At 42.9% G+C, this 19,172-nt stretch overlaps 1 protein-coding gene across 6 annotated transcripts in view; it reads right to left on the bottom strand.

Annotated features, from left to right (window-relative positions):
- Kdm5c (lysine demethylase 5C) overlaps positions 1-19,172 on the bottom strand; it is a 49,758-nt gene that overhangs the window by 21,091 nt on the left and 9,495 nt on the right. For all 6 annotated transcript variants that reach the window (XM_070040439.1, XM_070040441.1, XM_070040442.1 and 3 more), the window contains exons 6-12: positions 17,346-17,469; positions 17,088-17,269; positions 15,308-15,466; positions 8,230-8,349; positions 7,942-8,100; positions 3,563-3,744; positions 3,305-3,467 (exon numbers count right to left, since the gene is read on the bottom strand). In XM_070040439.1, the coding sequence (XP_069896540.1) occupies positions 3,305-3,467; positions 3,563-3,744; positions 7,942-8,100; positions 8,230-8,349; positions 15,308-15,466; positions 17,088-17,269; positions 17,346-17,469 (1,089 nt within the window). The remainder of the gene's footprint in view (positions 1-3,304; positions 3,468-3,562; positions 3,745-7,941; positions 8,101-8,229; positions 8,350-15,307; positions 15,467-17,087; positions 17,270-17,345; positions 17,470-19,172) is intronic.

Genomic DNA, 19,172 nt, shown 5'->3' with positions numbered 1-19,172 from the left:
TCAGCTGGGATTAGCTATTTGAAAAGCTTGATAGCCACAGGTAGCTAGTGGCTACCAAAATGGACAGTGCATTTCTAGATCATCCAAGTTAGAAGAGATTATAAAATTCATCATTGCTACCTAAAAACTACTACACAGAAAAACAACTTAGAAACAACAAAATGTTTATGCTAGAAGGAATAAGGCTGATCTGTTTTCTACCTTTTTAGAAGGGAGGCATGTGTCTTTTCTAATGAAAATAGTATTACACTATATATCTATAAAAAGAAATGGCCTTCTCCCACCAGAGGGGAATTCAAGGAACTAAAGATAGCAGTGGGGGGAGGTCCAGCTGGCTAAACTGCAGCATCACAGTATGAGAATATGAAAATCACAGATGCCTCAGAATGGAGGTGGTGGTGGTGGTGGTGGTGGTGGTGGTGGTGAAGAGGACCACTGCCAAGTCCAAAGAGCCTAGAAATTCTGGCAACTACCAACAGGAAAGGCGGGGCAGACAAGGGGGCAGGATGGTGAAGCAGAACCTAGCCAGAGAAAGTGGTGAAAACAATGAATACATGTTTAAGTTCCAGTGATAGTGATAGTTTTTAAAGAGGGAAAGATTGAATAGGTCCATGACCTTCTCTCTTCATCTGAGCTACTCAAAATACTTAAAAGAGAATCCTATTCCACTGGTAGTTTTCTGGGCATTATAAGCAGGGATTAATATTGTGCCATAGGTGAGGAACAGAAAGTCTAAGGAACGGTTAACCAAATGTCTACTTGTGAATTGAAGTTGCCGGGGGAGGGGGGGAGGTTTGTGTGTGTGTGTGTGTATGTGTGTGTGTTTGCCTGGTGTGTGTGTGTGTTTGCCTGGTGTGTGTGTTTAGTGTGGTACTTGTAATCCAGCCCAGAGCCTCATGCATTCTAAGTATACACTTTACCACTGAATTGTATGTCTCAGGGCTGGGAAGATGGGTCAGTGGTAAAGCGCTTGCCTTTACCTGGGTTCGATTCCTCAGCACCACATAAGCAAAAAGAAAAAAGCTGGAAGTGGCGCTGTGGCTCAAGTGGTAGAGCGCTAGCCTTGAGCTGAAGAGCTGAGGGACAGCACCCAGGCCCAGAGTTCAGGCCCCACGACCGGAGCCAAAACAAAAACAAAAAAATAAAATAAATTATATGTCCCAGATCTCTTTGAGTAAAATGAAGGGAGAAAAAGAGAACACTCTGAGTGGAGGAAAGTTATTTGAGCTATTGGATTATGTCTCTTCCCTTGTCCAAATTGTTAAGACATCCTAATCCTTCATTAAATATCATTAAAATATACAATAAAAGTATATACAAGGGATACCAGTATATCAAAACAAAGAAGAAATTTAGATGAGAAATACTGACTTAGACCAGAAAACTATCTGATATTTAATTATTTATTTATTTTTAATTTTTTTGTTGGTTGTGGGGCTTGAACTCTGGGCTTGGGCACTACTGTCCCTGAGTTCCTCAGCTCAAGACTAGCACTCTACCACTTGAGCCACAGCGCCACTTCTGGTTTTCTGGTGGTTAATTGGAGATAAGAGTCTCACGGACTTTCCTGCCTGGGCTGGCTTTGAACCATGATCCTCAGATCTCAGCCTCCTTAGTAGGCTTACAGATAGATGTGAGCCACTAGAATCTGGCTGTCTGATATGTATTGACTACCTACCATGCTCCATGCATTAGAATAACTGCCAGTATGGCTGAGCATGGTGACACATGCTTTTAATCCCAATCAGTCATGAAGCTGAGTCATGAGGATTGGGAGTACAAGGCCAGCTTGGGCTATATAGTGAGACCCTATCTCAAACAAAGGAAGATAGACAAGACAAAAAAGAAAAGAACAAATAAAAAGAGTAAGTAGTAGTGTGGCCAGAGCCGGGGGGGGGGGGGGGGAGAGGGGGTAAGAATAGGAGTCATAGAACAGGAGCAGAGATGGAGGATGTACTAATACCTATTCCCAAAGGACAACTGATTGGGCTATTTTAAGATCCACATTAGAAAACTGCCTGACATTAATAAATGCTAAAAATCCCCAGGAATATAAAAGCCCCACAGGTTAAGTCAAGTTGTATACCCAGAGTAACATTTTGTACAATTAGAAAGAATTACTGAGAAGAGGAAGAAGACAGATAGGTTAGAGCTCTGGGCTCAATATTTTTTGCATTTGGGGGTATTTTTTCCCCCTGGGAAGATCTGAACTCAGGATTTGATGCTTTCGTTCACAGGCTGGTGCTCTAACACTTGTGTCATGCCTCCAACCCCTCAACATTTTGGGTTTTATATTTTTAACACTGTGCTTTTGTTTTGTTTTTATATGGCTTGAACAGGGCCTGGGCACTGTCCCTTCACTTTTTCACTCAAGTGATAATCATACTTGAGCCACAGCTTCATTTTTAGCTTTTTGCTAGTTAACTGAAGATAGGAATCTCATGGCCTTTCCTGCCTAGACTGGCTTTGAATCATGATCCTCGGATCTCAGCCCTAGTCTTGAGTAGCTAGGATTACTGGTATGAACCACTGGCACTCGTTTTTTTTTTTGAGACAGGATCTCACTATGGAGCCCTGGTCTCTGACCTTGTAACCTTTCTGTCTCTGCTTCCCAAAAGCATGTACCTACCTTGCCCAACTGAGTTCAACTCTTTTATTTGGGGGGGGGTGTCCGGTCGTGGGGCCTGAACTCTGGGCCTGGGCACTGTCCCTCAGCTCTTCAGCTCAAGGCTAGCACTCTACCACTTGAGCCACAGTGCCACTTCCGGCTTTTTTCTTTTTTCTTATTGGTGCTGAAGAATCGAACCCATGGCCTCATGCATGCAAGGCAAGCGCTCTACCATTTAGCCACCTTCCCAGCCCCATGAGTTTAACTCTTGACATGTTAAGTAAAAAAGATATACTCTGTTCCAGGAAGGCTAATAGTATGTAAAATATAGTCCTCAGTGTTGCCCATGCTATTTGATAAGAACATGATTTCCAATGTAGGTAGTATTTGACCATCTAGAATAAGGATCACATTTTCCAATTTTCATATGATCAGTTTCTCACTAACAGGAAGATGGAAAGAAATGATATGAATTCTTAATAAGGTACTACCTTCAAACACATGGCCCAGTGGGCTATCTCACTGTGTCTTACCACTATAATCATGGGTCTATTAGAGGAGTCATACCTACAGCCTAATTGAGATATAGCAGAAAAAAAAGGGCAGAGATAAATTCCATGTGAAGACTACCACTACCACCACAAAGGACATCACCAAATCATTCCTACTCCTTATTTCTGGTTCTTGGGCACTCACCGGTACACCATGTGACATAAGGGTATTAGGATTCATCAGGGTGACAAGTTGGTGTAGGAGGTCAGGCTGGCTATCAAAGAGTTCAGGTGTCAGTTTTTTCATTACTTCTTCCAAATGTTCTGCTGCCAGGGAAGGTACCCCATACCAGGTCTTCGGCTCACCCCTGCTCAAGTAGAAAGAAGACACATGCAGTATGATCACACCCATGGTTGTGCAAAAAGCCCACCTGCCTTTTGAGCAACCCAAGAGCTCACTCACCAATGGAGGTAGTTAATGGAGTAACTCCAGTGATCCTCAATATGCCAGCAAAAGGCCGAGAAGACCATACCCACATACAGCCAGGGTACTTTCATGCCTGATATATCTGCATTGATGTGGCACAGTACAGACTGTTCCAACACAGGCATCACATTCAGGTTCCAACCACTTGTTGCGTACTCCTGTCAGGTTAGGTATTTGTACAGAAGAGATGAGTGTTATGGCAAAGAACTGATATCTTAAGCTATTTGCCTAAGAAAGCTTAATTTCAGGGTTACACCTAAACCATACAGAATCCCCCTTCCTAATCATGTACACAGAAAATTTCTATTAAATTCACTCTCATATCAGAGAGGTTTACAGATATATATCCATCTTCCAAAATAACTGCAAGAAAAACCTCCTGCTGTGCCAACGAATTTTCAATACAAATGTTTAGAATCTGAACTGGGAGCTGGGCATGTTGGGTAGGGTATGACTGTAACCTGAGGCAGAAGAATTTCAAGTTCAAAGCTAGCCTAGGCTATACACCAATACCCTGTCTAAATAAACAAATAAATAAGCAAGCAAGCATAAACATCACATCAGTGCTACAGAAACTGGCTATGCATACGCAGAATATAAAAAAAAATAAACTAGAACCCCTACCACTCACCAATAACAAAAATCAGTTCTAAATGGATTAGACTTAAATGTCAAAACTAAAATTACAAAACTATTAAAAGAAAAAGAAAATATTTCAGGACATTGAAATGAACAAGAATTTTTTTTGGTGCTGATCCTGTGGCTTTAACTCAGGGCCTGGACACTGTCCCTAAGTTATTTAGCTTAAGGCTAATTCTCTACCACTTGAGCCACATCTCCACTTCCAGATTTTTGGTCGTTAATTGGAGATAAGAATCTCATAGACTTTCCTCCTTAGGCTGGCTTTACACCACTATTCTCAGATAGCTTCCTGAGTAGGTAGAATTACAGGTATGAGCCACCAGCACCTGGCAGGGATTTACACAAAAAATAGACAAATGAAATTATACCAAACTAAAAGTCTTCTGTACAACAACAACGAATTGAAGAGACAACATACAGAATGGGAGAAAAATCTTTGCCAAATGTATATCTGATAAGAGATGAATGCCCATAATAAATAAGTAACATCTACTCAGGAGGCTGAGATCTGAGGATCACAGTTTGAAGCAGGTTGTGGCAGGAAAATCCATGAGACTCGTATCTCCAAATTAACCACCAGAAAACCAGAAGTGGTGCTTTGGCTCAAAGTGGTAGATGCTAGCCTTGAGCAAAAAGAGCTCAGTGGGGCTGGGAAGGTGGCTCAGTGGTAGAGTGCTTGCCATGCATACACGAGGCCATAAGTTCAATTCCTCACAACAACATAAGAAGAAAAGCCAGAAGTGGTGCTGTGGTTCAAGTGGTAGAGAGCTAGCCTTAAGCTGAAGAGCTGAGGGACAGCACCCAGGCCACTACTGACACCAAAAAAAAAAAAAAAAAAAGGAGCTCAGGGACAATGCCTAGGCCCTGAGATCTACCCCACAACTGACAAAAAAAATAATAAAAATTTAAAAAATTCAAGAGGAAAACCTGATTTCAAAACTGTCCATAGACCTATATAGCTATTGTTCAAAAGATAACATAGAAGTCACAACAAGTACATGAAAAAAAATGTTTAATATCACTAATCATCAAGGAAACCAAAACCATAAGGGGTTATCATTTAACCTCAAAATTGCTGGGTGCCACTGGCTCATGTCTATAATCCTACCTATCCAGGAGGCTCAGATCTGAGGACTGCAGTTTGAAGCTAGCAGGGACTCTCATCTCCAATTAACCAGCAAAAAGCCAGAAGTGGAGGTGTGGCTCAAATAGTAAACTGCTAACCTTGAGCAAAAAAAACTAATTGAGAAAACAAGACCCTAAGTTTAAGCCCTAGTAGCAACACACAAATCTGCGCATGCACGCACACACACACACACACATAGAATCCTGTCATTTACAGCAACACAGATGAAACTGGAGATCACTATGTTAAGTGAAATAACCCAGGCCACAGAAAGTACCACATGACCTCACCAATATGTAGAATTTAAAAAGCTGATTGTATACATGTTGAGAGAAGAATGGCAATTTTCAGAGACCAGAGAAGTAAGGAAGAAGGGAAAGAGGGTAGAGGGAAGAGTAAAAGTTGAACAGCAGGAGATCTATGTGGAGTCTTTTGAGGAACCTCCATACTACTTTCCAAAGTGGTTGAACAAGTTTACATTCCCACCAACAATGTAGTAGGGTTCCCTTCTGTCCACATCCCCTCCAGCATCTGTTGTTATTAGAGTTCTTGATTATAGCCATTCTAACTGGGGTGAGGTGGTATCTCAATGTTGTTTTGATTTGCATTTCTTTTATGACTAGGGAGGGTGAGCATTTCTGCATATGTCTATTGGAGAGCTCCCTATGACCCAGCAATCCCACTTTTGGGCATTTACTGAATGATCACAAACAAGACCATACTAAAGCTACCAGCACAACTATGTTTACTGCAGCATTATTTACCATAGCTAAGATATGGAACCAACCCAGATGCCCCTCAGTAGATGAATGGATCAAGAAAATGTGGTAATATATACACAATGGAATTCTATACCTCCATCAGAAAGAATGACATTACCCCATTTGTTAGGAAATGGAAAAACTTGGAAAAAACTATATTAAGTGAAGTAAGCCAGGCCCAAAGAAACATAGGTCCCATGGTTTCCCTTATTTGCAATAACTAGTATATGTCTGAGACAAGCAGAAATGGTCAGATAAGTTGATGTTAGGTGAAATGAACCCCAAGATAAGGAATCAAATGGTTTTTTTTTTCTGGCTATTGTTTCTAACATATTTAAAGATATTTCTTTGTTGCTTTGTATGTCCTTCCCCTGTGGTATAACCCCTGTTTTCACTGTATTTGATGTTGGTATACGTTGTGGAGGGGAAGGGAAAAAACAAATTGTTTAAATAGGGATACAGGTTGACCCATTGCAACAATGAGATGTACAAGATGTTATGTTGAAGATGAACTTTACAACTTTGGCGCACACAAGGGGTGGGGAGGAGGGGGGATAGGAAGGGATGGTAAGGGGAAACAAAGGAGGCAACAATGCTTGATAAGAAATGTACTCAATACCTTGCCCATGTAATTGTAACCCCTCTCTATGGTATTTTTACAATAAAAAATAAAATAAAATAGAAAAAAAAAGTTGAACAGCAGGAAGCAGGAGACTCTGAGTTCAATTCCCAGTATCACCACCAAACAAAAAGCTTGATCAAGTTATAGTTAAAACAATAATAGTGTTACTGTACAATGGTGTGATAACAGATAATAATTTTATGCTATGTATTTCAAAAAAATAGAAGAAAGGATTTAAAATGTTTTCACCATAAAGAAATGGTTGTCTTTTAAGGAGATATATTCACTCTGGCTTAAACATAACATAATGTATATACATGTATTGAAACATCAAGAGGTACTCTATAATTTTATATGAATTTTAATGTTTTTTTTAATCAGTTAAAAAATAACTTAAAAACTGGCTCTGAATCCAAATCAAATGCACTTTCCTTAGAGACAGGTCTGGGCCCCCTCTTTTTCCTATGCAAATCTCACTCATATTTCTTGTGAGAGGACCACTCTGACAGGTTATTTCACACTCCCTCATTTAATTCTTATTACAAATTTGCCAGGTGGCGATTGCACATTTAATAGATATAGAAATGAGCTCAGGAAGATGTAAGGACCCATCTCATATATGTACGTGCTAGGTACTAAGCTGTGCTCTTTTTGGTTGTATTTTTGTGTTTTATTTTTATTTTTTGTGGTAGTGATTCTTTTGAGAGTCTCACTGTATAGCCGAGTCTAGTTTTTAACTTATAATGCTCCTTTTTCTCTACCTCCTAAGTGTGGAGATTAGAGAAACATACCACCATACCAGGAACTAGTCTACATTTTTTTTTTTTTGGTGCTGGTTCTGTGGCTAGAACTCAGGGCATAGGTGCAGTCCCTACACTTTTATGCTCAAGAGTAGCATTCCAGATTTTTTTTTTTTGGAGGGGGAGGGGCGTTAACTGAAGACAGTTTCCCAGATTTTTCTGCCCAGGCTGGCTTACATCTGTGATTCCCAAATCTCAGCCTTCTGAGTAGCTAGGATTATAGGCATGACCCACCAGCACCTGGCTTTAGGCTATACTCTTTACCTGTAGTATTTTGTATAAATTGTACAGAAACTGCTTAAGGTAGGCATAATCATCCCCACCATAGAGATACTTAGTCAGATATTAAATAATGTGCCCAAGCTCATACAGCTGACATATAACTATGATAATCACCCACTCACCTCCTCCTCAGGGGTAAGGTGCCGCTTACTATCACTGACAGGGAAACCGCTGCCAAATTCTTTGGAATGGATGTCAGCCCCATACTCAACAGTCACATCTTCCTCAATGCTATTGACCAGTCGCCAGAACTCCTTCTCTACAAGTTCTGTGGGCACCATCTGGGGGAAGAGGGGTAGTCGATGACCATGGCCCAGCTTATCCTGTCCCCCAGAGCCAAGGGAGGTGAGCATTAGGTGCCAACACCGATGGATTGAGCCCCAGCACTACCCAAGCCCTCCATCACTTACATGCACAGGCATGTTGAAGTAGTCAGCTTTAAAGGAGTCAGCCATCTCACCAAAGCTCTGCAGAGTGTATTCCCGGGTAGCCTGCTCAAAGCCAAAGGCTTCAGGGGGCCGCTTACACTCCTGAAACACAAAGGAGAACATGTTACAAAAACACATGCAGCCAGGCACCAGTGGCTCACACCTGTAATCCTAGCTACTCAGGAGGCTGAGATCTAAGGACTGCGGTTCGAAGCCAGTGAGACTCTGATCTCCAATTAACCCCCCAAAACGAGAAGTGGCACTGTGGGTTTAGTGGTAGAACACTAGCCTTGAGTGAAAAAGCTCAGGGACAGCACCCAGGCCCTGAGTTCAAGCTTCACAACAGACAAACACACGTGCACACGCACGCGCGTGTACACACACACACAGAAAGAGAGAGAGAGAGAGAGAGAGAGAGAGAGAGAGAGAGAGAGAGAGAGAGAGAGAGAGAGAGAGAGACATGGAGAATCCCCAGGCCCTAAGGTCAAGCTTCACAACAGACAAACACGTGCACACGCACGCGCGCGTACACACGCATACACACACACACACACACACAGAGACATGGAGAATCCTCATAAGTGGAAATGGAATATGGGATAGGAACAGCAGGCCTAAATCTGCATTCAAGGTCCTTGAGTCAAACCTGACTTTATAATGTCACCTATTTCTCTTAATGCCTCAGCTTATTTCATCTTTTCATCCCCACATGTGTTTCAACTATGCTTTCAAGTGTATTTTTATACTTAAGTATCAAGTGTCCCTCAGAAAGCTCATATGCTAAAAGCTCGGTCCACAGCTGTGGTGGCACTATTTTGGGAAATTCTGAAAACTTTAGGAGACAGGACCAAGCCAGAGGAAGTAGGTCAATGGGGGGGGGGAGGGTTGGGGGGGTGTCCTTGGGGGCTTTATATTGTCCGTAGGTGTTCTGTTTCTTTCTTTCTGCTTCTTAGATGACATGATGTGTGCAGCTCTGTAGCACCCCTCCACACACACCCAGCCATTGTGGACTTGAAATTACTAAAACCATGAGTCAAAATCTTTCCTCCTGCCAGTCGCCACTGGCTCACGCCTGTAATCCTAGCAACTAAGGAGGCTGAGATCTGAGGATCACAGTTCAAAGCCAGCCTGGGCAGGAAAGTCTGTGAGATTATTATCTCCAATTAACCACCAGAAAACCAGAAGTGGTGCTGTAGTGATAGAGCGCTCACCTTGAGCTGAAGAACTCAGGGAGGCACCCAGGCCCAGAGTTCAAGCTCCACGACTGACAAAAAAAAAAATCTTTCCTCCTTTAAATTATCTCTCTAAGATGTTCTATCATAGCAACAGGAAAATGACTAACATACTCTGAGTTCCTCCCTCAGAGTTCATTCCTCTACTGGAATGCACTCCACCACCCCCTCTTTGTTTAATGGCGAAGATTAAACCTAGGACCTTATTTTTTTTGGGGGGGGGTCCAGTCGTGGGGCTTGAACTCTTGGCCTGGGCACTGTCCCTCAGCTCTTCAGCTCAAGGCTAGCACTCTACCACTAGAGCCACAGCGCCACTTCCAGCTTTTTTCTTTTTGCTTATGTGGTGCTGAGGAATCAAACCCAGGGCCTCATGCATGCAAGGCAAGCGCTCTACCACTGAGCCATCCTCCCAGCCCATGAGCCACCTTCCCAGCCCAGGACCTTATTATGCATACTTAGCAAGCCCTCTCTCGCTTTCTTTCACTGACTCTTCAAAACTCAACTTCAGCTGAGCATCAGTGGCTCCCATCTATACTCCTAAGCTACTACTAAAGAGGCTGAGATCAAAAGGATCATGGTTCAGGGTCATCCTGGGCAGAAAAGTTTGCTAGAATCCATTTCCAAAATGACCAACAAAAAGCAGGGTTGGAAGCATGGTTCAAATGGTAAAACATCAGCCTAGCAAACAAAAGGCCCTAAGCATAAATCCAAATACTACTAAAAAAAAAACACACACACACAAATGAGTACAAATAAAAAAGATAGTAAAAGACCCATCTCAAAAAAAAACCAAAAACCAAAAAACAAAGAACACCAGTCAGGTGCTGATGCCCCATGTCAGTCCCAGTTACTCAAGAAGCTGAGATCTGAGGATCCTAGTTGGAGGCCAGCCCCCTACACCAAAAAAAAACAACAAAAACTCTCCAATTAATAAGCAAAATGCCAGAAGTAGAAGTGTGGCTTAAACCAATAGAGCTCCAGCCTTGAAAAAGCTAAGCAAGAGTACAGGCCTTGAGTTCAAGCCCCAGTAACAACTCTACAACAAAAAAATAAATAAAAAGAATGTAAACAAAGCCCAAGTCAACACCAGTGGCTTATACCTGTAACCCTAGCTACTCAGGAGGTTGAAATCAAAGCCAGCCAAGGCAGGAAAGGCCATAAAATTCTTTTTTTTTTTTTTTTTTGTCAGTCGTGGGGCTTGAACTCTGGGCCTGGGCGCTGTCCTCAGCTCTTCAGCTCAAGGTGAGCACTCTACCACTTGAGCTACAGCGCCACTTCCGGTTTTCTGGTGGTTTATTGGAGATAGGAGTCTCACGGTCTCTCCTGCCCGAACTGGCTTTGAACCGTGATCCTCAGATCTCAGCCTCCTGAGTAGCTAGGATTACAGGCGTGAGCCACCAGCGCCTGGCGCCATAAAATTCTTATCTCCAATTAACCACCAAAAAGCTGAAGTAGAGCTGCTGTGGCTCAAGTGGTGGAACTCCAACCTTGAGTGAAAAAGCTCCTAAATAGCATGCAGCCCCTAGTTTAAGCCCCAGTACCAGTACTAAGAAAAAAAAGTAACTTTAGGACATAGTGACACACAACTATAACCTCAGTACTTGGAGACAGAAGTAACACAAGTGCAAACCTGGACTATATAGCCAGATCCTACCTCAAATAACCAAAGGCTGAATATGTTAGCTCAGTGGTAAACTTGCCTGGCATATACAAGGCCCTAGTTTCTATTTCTAGCACAACCAAAACCAAAACCAAAACCAAAACCAACCAACAGAACAATTTCAGTCCCCCAGTCCTATATAACCTCCAGAAAGTGCTCCATTATCACTGTCGTGCCTATGATCCTTTCTTCCTTTAAGATGCTACTATCTACAGCCAGGAGCAATGGCTCATGTCTGTAAACTCAGCTACTCAGAAGGTGAAGACCAGGAGGATTGAGGTTCAAGGCTAGCATACACAAAACATTAGGGAGACTCCATCACAACAAATAAGCATGACACCTGTCATCCCAGCAGGGTGGGTGGCATAAGTAGGAAGACTGCTGTTTGAGAACTGCCCAAGAGGAAAAAAAGGTGAGACCTAGGCTTCACGTGAGTCTTGAAGTGGTACAGTGCCCACCTAGCAAGTACAAGGTCCTGAGTTCAAATCCTAGTACCAAAAAAACTCCTTTACTACGTAAATCATGACTTCTGAGATCAATACCCCATTCTTTTCTACAAATATTTTTTTCTAGTAAAATGAGCTCCCACAGGGTTTTTGGTTCGTAAGGTTTTTATTTTTAATTGTTATTATAACAGTGATGTAATGAGTACATTTCTTTTTTTCTTTTTTTTTTTTTTTTTTTTTGCTGGTCATGGGGCCTGAACTCTGGGTCTGGGCGCTGTCCCTCAGCTCTTCAGCTCAAGGCTAGCGCTCTACCACTGGAGCCACAGTGCCACTTCCGGCTTTTTCTGTTTATGTGGTGCTGAGGAATCGAACCCAGGGCCTCATGCTTGCAAGGCATGCACTCTACCACTGAGCCACCTTCCCAGCTCCATGTGTACATTTCTTTTTGGACAGTTTCACACTTTCTTTTGCTCTCTCCCAGTTTTTCCCTCCCATTCTGGCCAACAAATGAGCCCAGAAAAATGGCATTAAATATTCCATTGCCTTGTTGGGTAGAAAATGAAAGTACCAACTTTTACAGTGTCAAGCCCTACACTATTTCTGTTCTTCACTATCTCAGAAGATATAACATGGGTCTTTCTCACTTGTAGCCATATTCATGGGTTTTTTTCATTTTTTTGTTTTATTTTGTTTTGTTTTGTTTAGGTCTGGTCGTGGGGCCTGAACTCTGGATCTGGGCTCTGTCCCTCAGCTCTTCAGCTCAATAATAGCACTCTACCACTTGAGCTACAGCGCCACTTCTGGTTTTTTTCCTTTTTTTTTTTTTTGCTTATGTGGTGCTGAGGAATCGAACCCAGGGCCTCATGCATGCAAGGCAAGCGCTCTACCACTGAGTCACCTTTCCAGCCCCTTGTTTTTTTTTATTGTGAAAATATTATACAGAGGGGTTACAAGTATATGGGCAAGGTAATGAGTACATTTCTTATCAAGCATTGTTGCCTCCTCCTTTGTTTCCCCTTACCATCCCTTCCCATATCCCCTCCCTCCCTTCCCCCCCCCCACTAGATGCCCCTCAGTAGATGAATGGACCAAGAAAATATGGTGTGTATATATATATATATATATATGCATATACACACACACACATGGAATTCTATACCTCCATCACAAAGAATGACATTATCCCATTTGTTAGGAAATGGAAAAACTTGGAAAAAATTATATTAAGTGAAGTAAGCCACGCCCAAAGACACATAGGTCCCATGGTTTCCCTTATTTGCAATAACTAGTATATGTCTGAGACAAGCAGAAATGGCCAGATAAGTTGGTGTTAGGCGAAATGAACCCCAAGTAAGGACTCAAATGTTTTTTTCTTTCTTGCTATTGTTTCTAACATATTTATAAGATATTTCTTTGTTACTTTGTATGTCCCTCCCCCACAGTATAACCCGTTTTCACTGTATTTGATGTAGGTATAATTTGTAGAGGGGAAGGTGGACCCATTGCAACAACGAGATGTACAAGACGTTATGTTGAAAAACAAACTTTACAATGTTCATGGTTTTAACTAAGAAGTATATTATGCCAGAATTAAGACACACTGTGCTCATTTTTTTCTTTTTCTTTTTGGTGTCGATTGTGGGGCCTGAACCCTGGGCCTGGTCACTTTCCCTCAGCTCTTCAGCTTAAGGCTAGTGCTCTACCACTTGAGCCACAGTGCCACTTCTAGCTTTTTCTGCTTATGTGGTGCTGAGGAATTGAACCCAGGGCCTCATGCAAGTGAGATAAGCACTCTACCACCGAGCCACCTTCCCAGCCCTGCTCATTTCTTTAAAAAAAAAAAGTCAGTCCGGTCTATTGGCTCATATCACTTAGCAAAGAAAGCCAGATAGAGCTGATACACTCTCTCATTTATGACCCTATTGGTATTTAAACTTTTCCCCCACTAGAATCATCAGCACCATCTAGATCATTATGCACTGCCCTGGTTTTTGCCCATTTGTGCATGTGCATATATGCTCATGTGCACACAGTTCTCTCAAGCATGGTGAGTCACTATAAAGTGAGATCATCTAAATCTTATCTCTATAAACCTAGAAGGAAATAAAGATGAGCATGTAGAATGTAGATGAAGACAGCAAGCTCACATGAAATGGACCTGCCAGACTTCCCAAGCGTTTGGTCTTCACTGCTGCTTTGGCTGTTCTCGTTCTCCCTACACATCCTAGGCACATTCTCTCAAAAAATCCTCTGCTTTGCCAATCCTCTCTTCCCCACTCTAGAATAACTGCCCACCTCTTCTAAAGACTTCATCACTCAAAAAAGTAACCTAAGGCTGGAGACATGGTTCAAGTAACTCACAGTAAAATACATGCACACTCAGAAAACAAACCTTGAAAGTCAAGAGAATTTTTTCAAATTTTTATTTCTAGTTGGGCAGGACGTGCACACCTGTAATGACCACACTCAAAATGCTGAGGCATGGATTGGGAAAGTGGTTTCGTGGTAGAATGCTTTCTTAGCATGCATGAAGCCCTGGGTTCAATTCCTCAGTATCACATAAATAGAAAAAGCTGGAAGTAGCACTGTGGTTCAAGTGGTAGAGCGCTAGCCTTGAACAAAAACAGCTCAGGGACAGAGCCCAGGCCCTGAGTTCAAGCCCCAAGACAGGCAAAAGAAAGAGGCTGAGGCAGAAGCTTCAAGGCCAGCCAAAGCTGCATAGTAAGACCCTGTCTCCAAAAAAAATCTCTTTGAACTACTTAGCACTTAAGATGTTTTTCTTCTTTTTCAAACTTTATTTTTGTGCCAAAAGTAGGGCTTGAACTTATGGACTCAAGTTCTCAATTTCACTCAGGGCTGGTCCTCTACTCCTTCAGCCATGCTTCTACTTCCATCAAAAAAAGTTTAATTCTTGTCCTTCAACACTCAGTCCATCTTCCTTTCCTCGCTGCTCATCTGTTTCATCTTAGAAATTTTTTTTTTGTCCGTTGTGGGGCTTGAACTCTGGGCTTGGGCACTGTCCTTGCGCTCTTCAGCTCGAGACGAGTGCTCTACCGCTTGAACCACAACGTCACTTCCAGTTTTCTAGTGGTTGATTGGAGATAAGAGTCTCAAGGACTGGGCTGTGGAAGTGGCTCAGTGATAGAGCACTTGCCTTGCATGCCTGAGGCCCTGGGTTCGATTCCTCAGCACCACATAAGCTAAAAGAAAAAAAGCCGGAAGTGGCGCTGTGGCTCAAGTGGTAGAGCGCTAGCCTTGAGCTGAAGAGCTGAGGGACAGCGCCCAGGCCCAGAGTTCAGGCCCCACAACCGGACCCAAAAAAAAAAAAAAAAAAAAAGAGTCTCACGGACTTTCCTGCCCTGGCTTTGAACCGAGATTCTCAGATCTCAGCCTCCTGAGTAGCTAGGATTACAGGCGTGAGCCACAAGCGCCCAGCTCACCTTAGAATTCCTAATAATTTAGTATCTGCTAATCATTTGGTGACATCAAAAAAAGATTGTCCAATCATGACACTTAGTTATCATCCCACATAGACAGTCTGGAGCTTCCAGAGTACAGAAGCAAAGGTTGAATGTCTTTTTCCTCGTTTTCCCACAACTCTGCCCAGCCTAGCTATAGCTGGGGAACCCAAAACGTAAGACTGTAGCTAAGGTAAGAGACTGCCCTCAATCAAGCCAGATGAAAGAAGAAAAAGTCCTCAGTTGAACTGAGGGAGGTCTTACCGCCATGACACACTTTGGGCACCGCCAGACACCTTTTGGAATCTCAGGCAGAGGAGGGAGCAGGCAAAAAATGTGGTAATTATCATCACAGCCATCACAGAGCAGGAGCTTATCATCCTCATCCCCTCGCGAACACATCCGGCACACATACGACTCAATCTGCCAAAGAAAGGAGGCAAAAGTGGGTTGGGAAGGTGGCTCAGTGGTAGAGCGTTTGCCTTGCATTCATGAGGCCCTGGGTTCGATTCCTGAGCACCACATAAGCAAAAAGAAAAAAGACGGAAGTGGCGCTATGGCTCAAGTGGTAGAGCTCTAGCCTTGAGCTGAAGAGCTGAGGGACAGCGCCCTGGCCCAAGAGTTCAGGCCCCACAACCGGACCCAAAAAAAAAAAAGAAAGGAGGCAAAAGTTTATCAACATAGGCCCTGTCCAGGCTTCAAAGACAAAGCCACTCCAGACAGTGCCCTTGTCCACAGTTCTCCATTGGAAATCTGCTGTGCTTGCCAACTAGATCATTCATGGCCCTGTACAAGCTACTCTTAAGAGGTCTGGAATTCAATGTTATCATTTACCCCCAAATAAGTGGGCAAAGCTGTAACAACATTCACTATCACTGACATTAATCTTCCTATATTAATTCAATAAACACTTACTGAACCAGTGTTCACAAACTACGCTGAACTTCTACTGCACAAAAATGAAGAAGACATGGCATCTGCATTCCAAGGGCATCCAGTACTCTAGAGGTGCATATTCTCAAAAATTAAAATCTCTCAGTAAGGGCCCATGAGTAGTAGTACTATGGGAGCCTAGAGAAGGAAGTATTCATGCCACCTGGAGATGAGGAGGAAAAGACTTAAGGAAGGACCTCATTTAACACCTGAAACTGGTTAAAACCTGAAAGCAAAGAGAAGAATGGCAATGGTACAGAACATGAAGGCAACTCTTTCAGGCAGAAAAAAACAACATGTATAAAGGATAAAGAAATGAAAGAGCATGAGGCATCTTGGGGACAAAAAACTTAAAACAGGGGCTGGGAAGGTGGCTCAGTGGTAGAGTGCTTGCCTTGCATGCCTGAGGCCCTAGGTTCGGTTCCTCAGCACCACATAAGCAAAAAGAAAAAAGCCGGAAGTGGTGCTGTGGCTCAAGTGGTAGAGCGCTAGCCTTGAGCTGAAGAGCTGAGGGACAGTGCCCAGGCCCAGAGTTCAGGCCCCATGACCGGACCCAAAAAAAAAACCCAAAAAACAAAAACTTAAAACATATTTATAAGCTATTCAGGGGCTGGAGGGTGTCTCAGTGGTAGAGTGCTTGCCTTGGATGCATGAGGCCCTGGGTTTGAATCCACAGCACCACATAAACAGAAAAAGCCAAAAGTGGCACTGTGGCTCATCTGGTAGAGCACTAGCCTTGAGCTGAAGGTCAGTGCCCAGGCCCAGAGTTCAGGCCCCATAACCAGCCAAAAAAAAACCCAAGATATTGAGTGAGGCTATAGCAAAGATGTGAGGTGGGGAGAGGGGGAGTGAGGTGAGGTTATAGGATGAGGAGCTCAGTTCTATCCTGAATCAATGAATAGTGAGTCTCCTTCCTTTGGACCCTTATAGCACTCCACATTAACAGGACTTATTCAAGTCAGTTGGCTCAGTTTCCCCAATTAAGTAAACTACCAGAGAGCAAGACCCAACAGGCCCATTTTCTGTTAATGTAACCTTATCTAGTGTCATGTTGGAAAAATATTAATTGAAGGGATGAGACGAACATTAGAAGTTAGGGCTCAGTCCTTACAAACTGGGCATTGCTGTGGTTCCTACGCAGCCTCATCGTCATCTTGGTGCAGGGCTCTGGGCTGTGACTCACTTCCTCCTTGCTTTCCAGAAAACTCTTGGGTGAGGCTGACTCCACCTTCACATCCACACCTGATTCCTCCTTCACCACTACAGTGGGGGGACACTCAGGCCCATCCTTATCTAGAAGAGAAAAAAGGAGCTATAAACAGATCTGGGGCACTTATGGTTGTGCCAACCCCAGTATATTAAGACTCACCTTTTTTACGCAGAGTCTTATCCTTGGCCATCAGGCCCAGGCCCATCATCTTGGGGCCTGCCCCATAGATCTGTAGCTTCTTGAGCTCTGGATTCTTTTCAATGTCTTCCTCAGTGGGTTCCGGCTAGGAAGAAAGGAGGAAATAAATAAAGATTACTGTATTACTGCTAAGCACAAGTGGCTCATGTCTGTAATGCTAGATGCTCTGAAGGCTGAGATCTAAGGATTGAGTTTGGAAGCCAGCTCAAGCAGAAAAGTCCCTACACTGTTATCTCCAATTAGCCAGCAAAGGACTGGAAGTAGAGGTGTTTGTGGCTCAAGTGGTAGAGTGCCAGCCTTAAGTGGAAAAAGCCAAGTGAGAGAGAAAAGTCTTGTGTTCAAACTCCGGTACTGGTACAAAAAAGGAAACGATTATATGGGGCAAACTATCCTATCCTAAAAGAATAGCTCACTCAAGTTCATGCCAGGGCCTCAGGCAAAGAGACCAGAACAAGAGTTTGGAGCTCCTTTTTGGACACTAGGTATATGTAAATTCTCTCTTTTGGAAAGGAATTAAAGATAGGATATCAGTCCAAAAAACTGGTACCTATATACAATGGAATTTTACAGACATTAAAAAGAATAATGTCATTTGCAGAGAAACGGATGGAAAGGTAGATAAGCCAAGATCAGAGAGACAAATGGCACTTGTTCTCTCTGATATGCAGAAGCCAGATCTAAAACACACTGGGATATGACAAATTACACAGGACTCTTGATAATAACATACAGTGAGACCAAAAGAAGATAATCTTAAGAGACAATCACAAAGGTACAATGCCAAAGCGCCTCTTCATATTTATATAAAATAATATACATACTGAAATTCCAAAGATATGGAGACAAAACATTTTTAAGTTTGGTTTTTCATTTTCTGGTGATTCTGTATTCTTTACCTTATATATAGTGTATCCATATGCATATCAGTGGGAGGATGGGGGGAAGGCACAGAATCTGAGGGAAAAGGGTGAAAAAGTGCAGTAGTGGAGTGCACTGAACGCTGATGAAAGTGAGCAATACAACTTGTGGGTGGAAATGGGAGGAAGGGAATGGGAGAGAATGAGGGAACAGATGACACTGTACAAAAGGAAATGAACTTACTACCTGACACATGTAAATGTCACCCTTCTGTGTATCACTTCCATAATAACAATAAATTTTTTAAAAGATAGGATCTCAACTTTCCCAACTTTAAAATAAGAATATTAACTCCTGGGCTGGGAAGGTGGCTCAGTGGTAGAGCGCTTGCCTTGCATGCATGAGGCCCTGGGTTCGATTCCTCAGCACCACATAAGCAAAAAGAAAAAAGCGGGAAGTGGCGCTGTGGCTCAAGTGGTAGAGCGCTAGCCTTGAGCTGAAGAGCTGAGGGACAGTGCCAAGGCCCAGAGTTCAGGCCCCACGACCGGACCCCCCCCAAAAAAAGAATATTAACTCTTATCTTACAGTAATGAGAGAAATTAGCAATAAGACATATTACAAATTCTACTATTGGTAGGCCTAGAGGTTGGTGTGGATCAACTGGAAGAGTTCTGGCGTAGAAGCATGAGGCCCTGAGTTCCAACCCCTATACCACAAAACAAACAAATCAACCAAAGACATTTCCATAAATGGCAGTAAGTGTATGATTTGCTAAATGTCATTTGTCAATAGCCCAGGGACAGTGTTTATCTTGTTCTCTACTGTATCCCTGGTGCCAAGAAAAATACACGCAATATAAGATTCTGCCTAAAGGTAGGATTCAAACAGAAGGAAAGGAAGATTTCCACCTCTATGAGCAGACAGACTAAG

This window comes from Dipodomys merriami, unplaced genomic scaffold (assembly GCF_024711535.1).
Source record: "Dipodomys merriami isolate MVZ:Mamm:240054 unplaced genomic scaffold, mDipMer1.0.p SCAF_3, whole genome shotgun sequence".
NCBI classification, from domain to species: domain Eukaryota; kingdom Metazoa; phylum Chordata; class Mammalia; order Rodentia; family Heteromyidae; genus Dipodomys; species Dipodomys merriami.
This window is presented reverse-complemented; position numbering and strand designations above follow the sequence as displayed.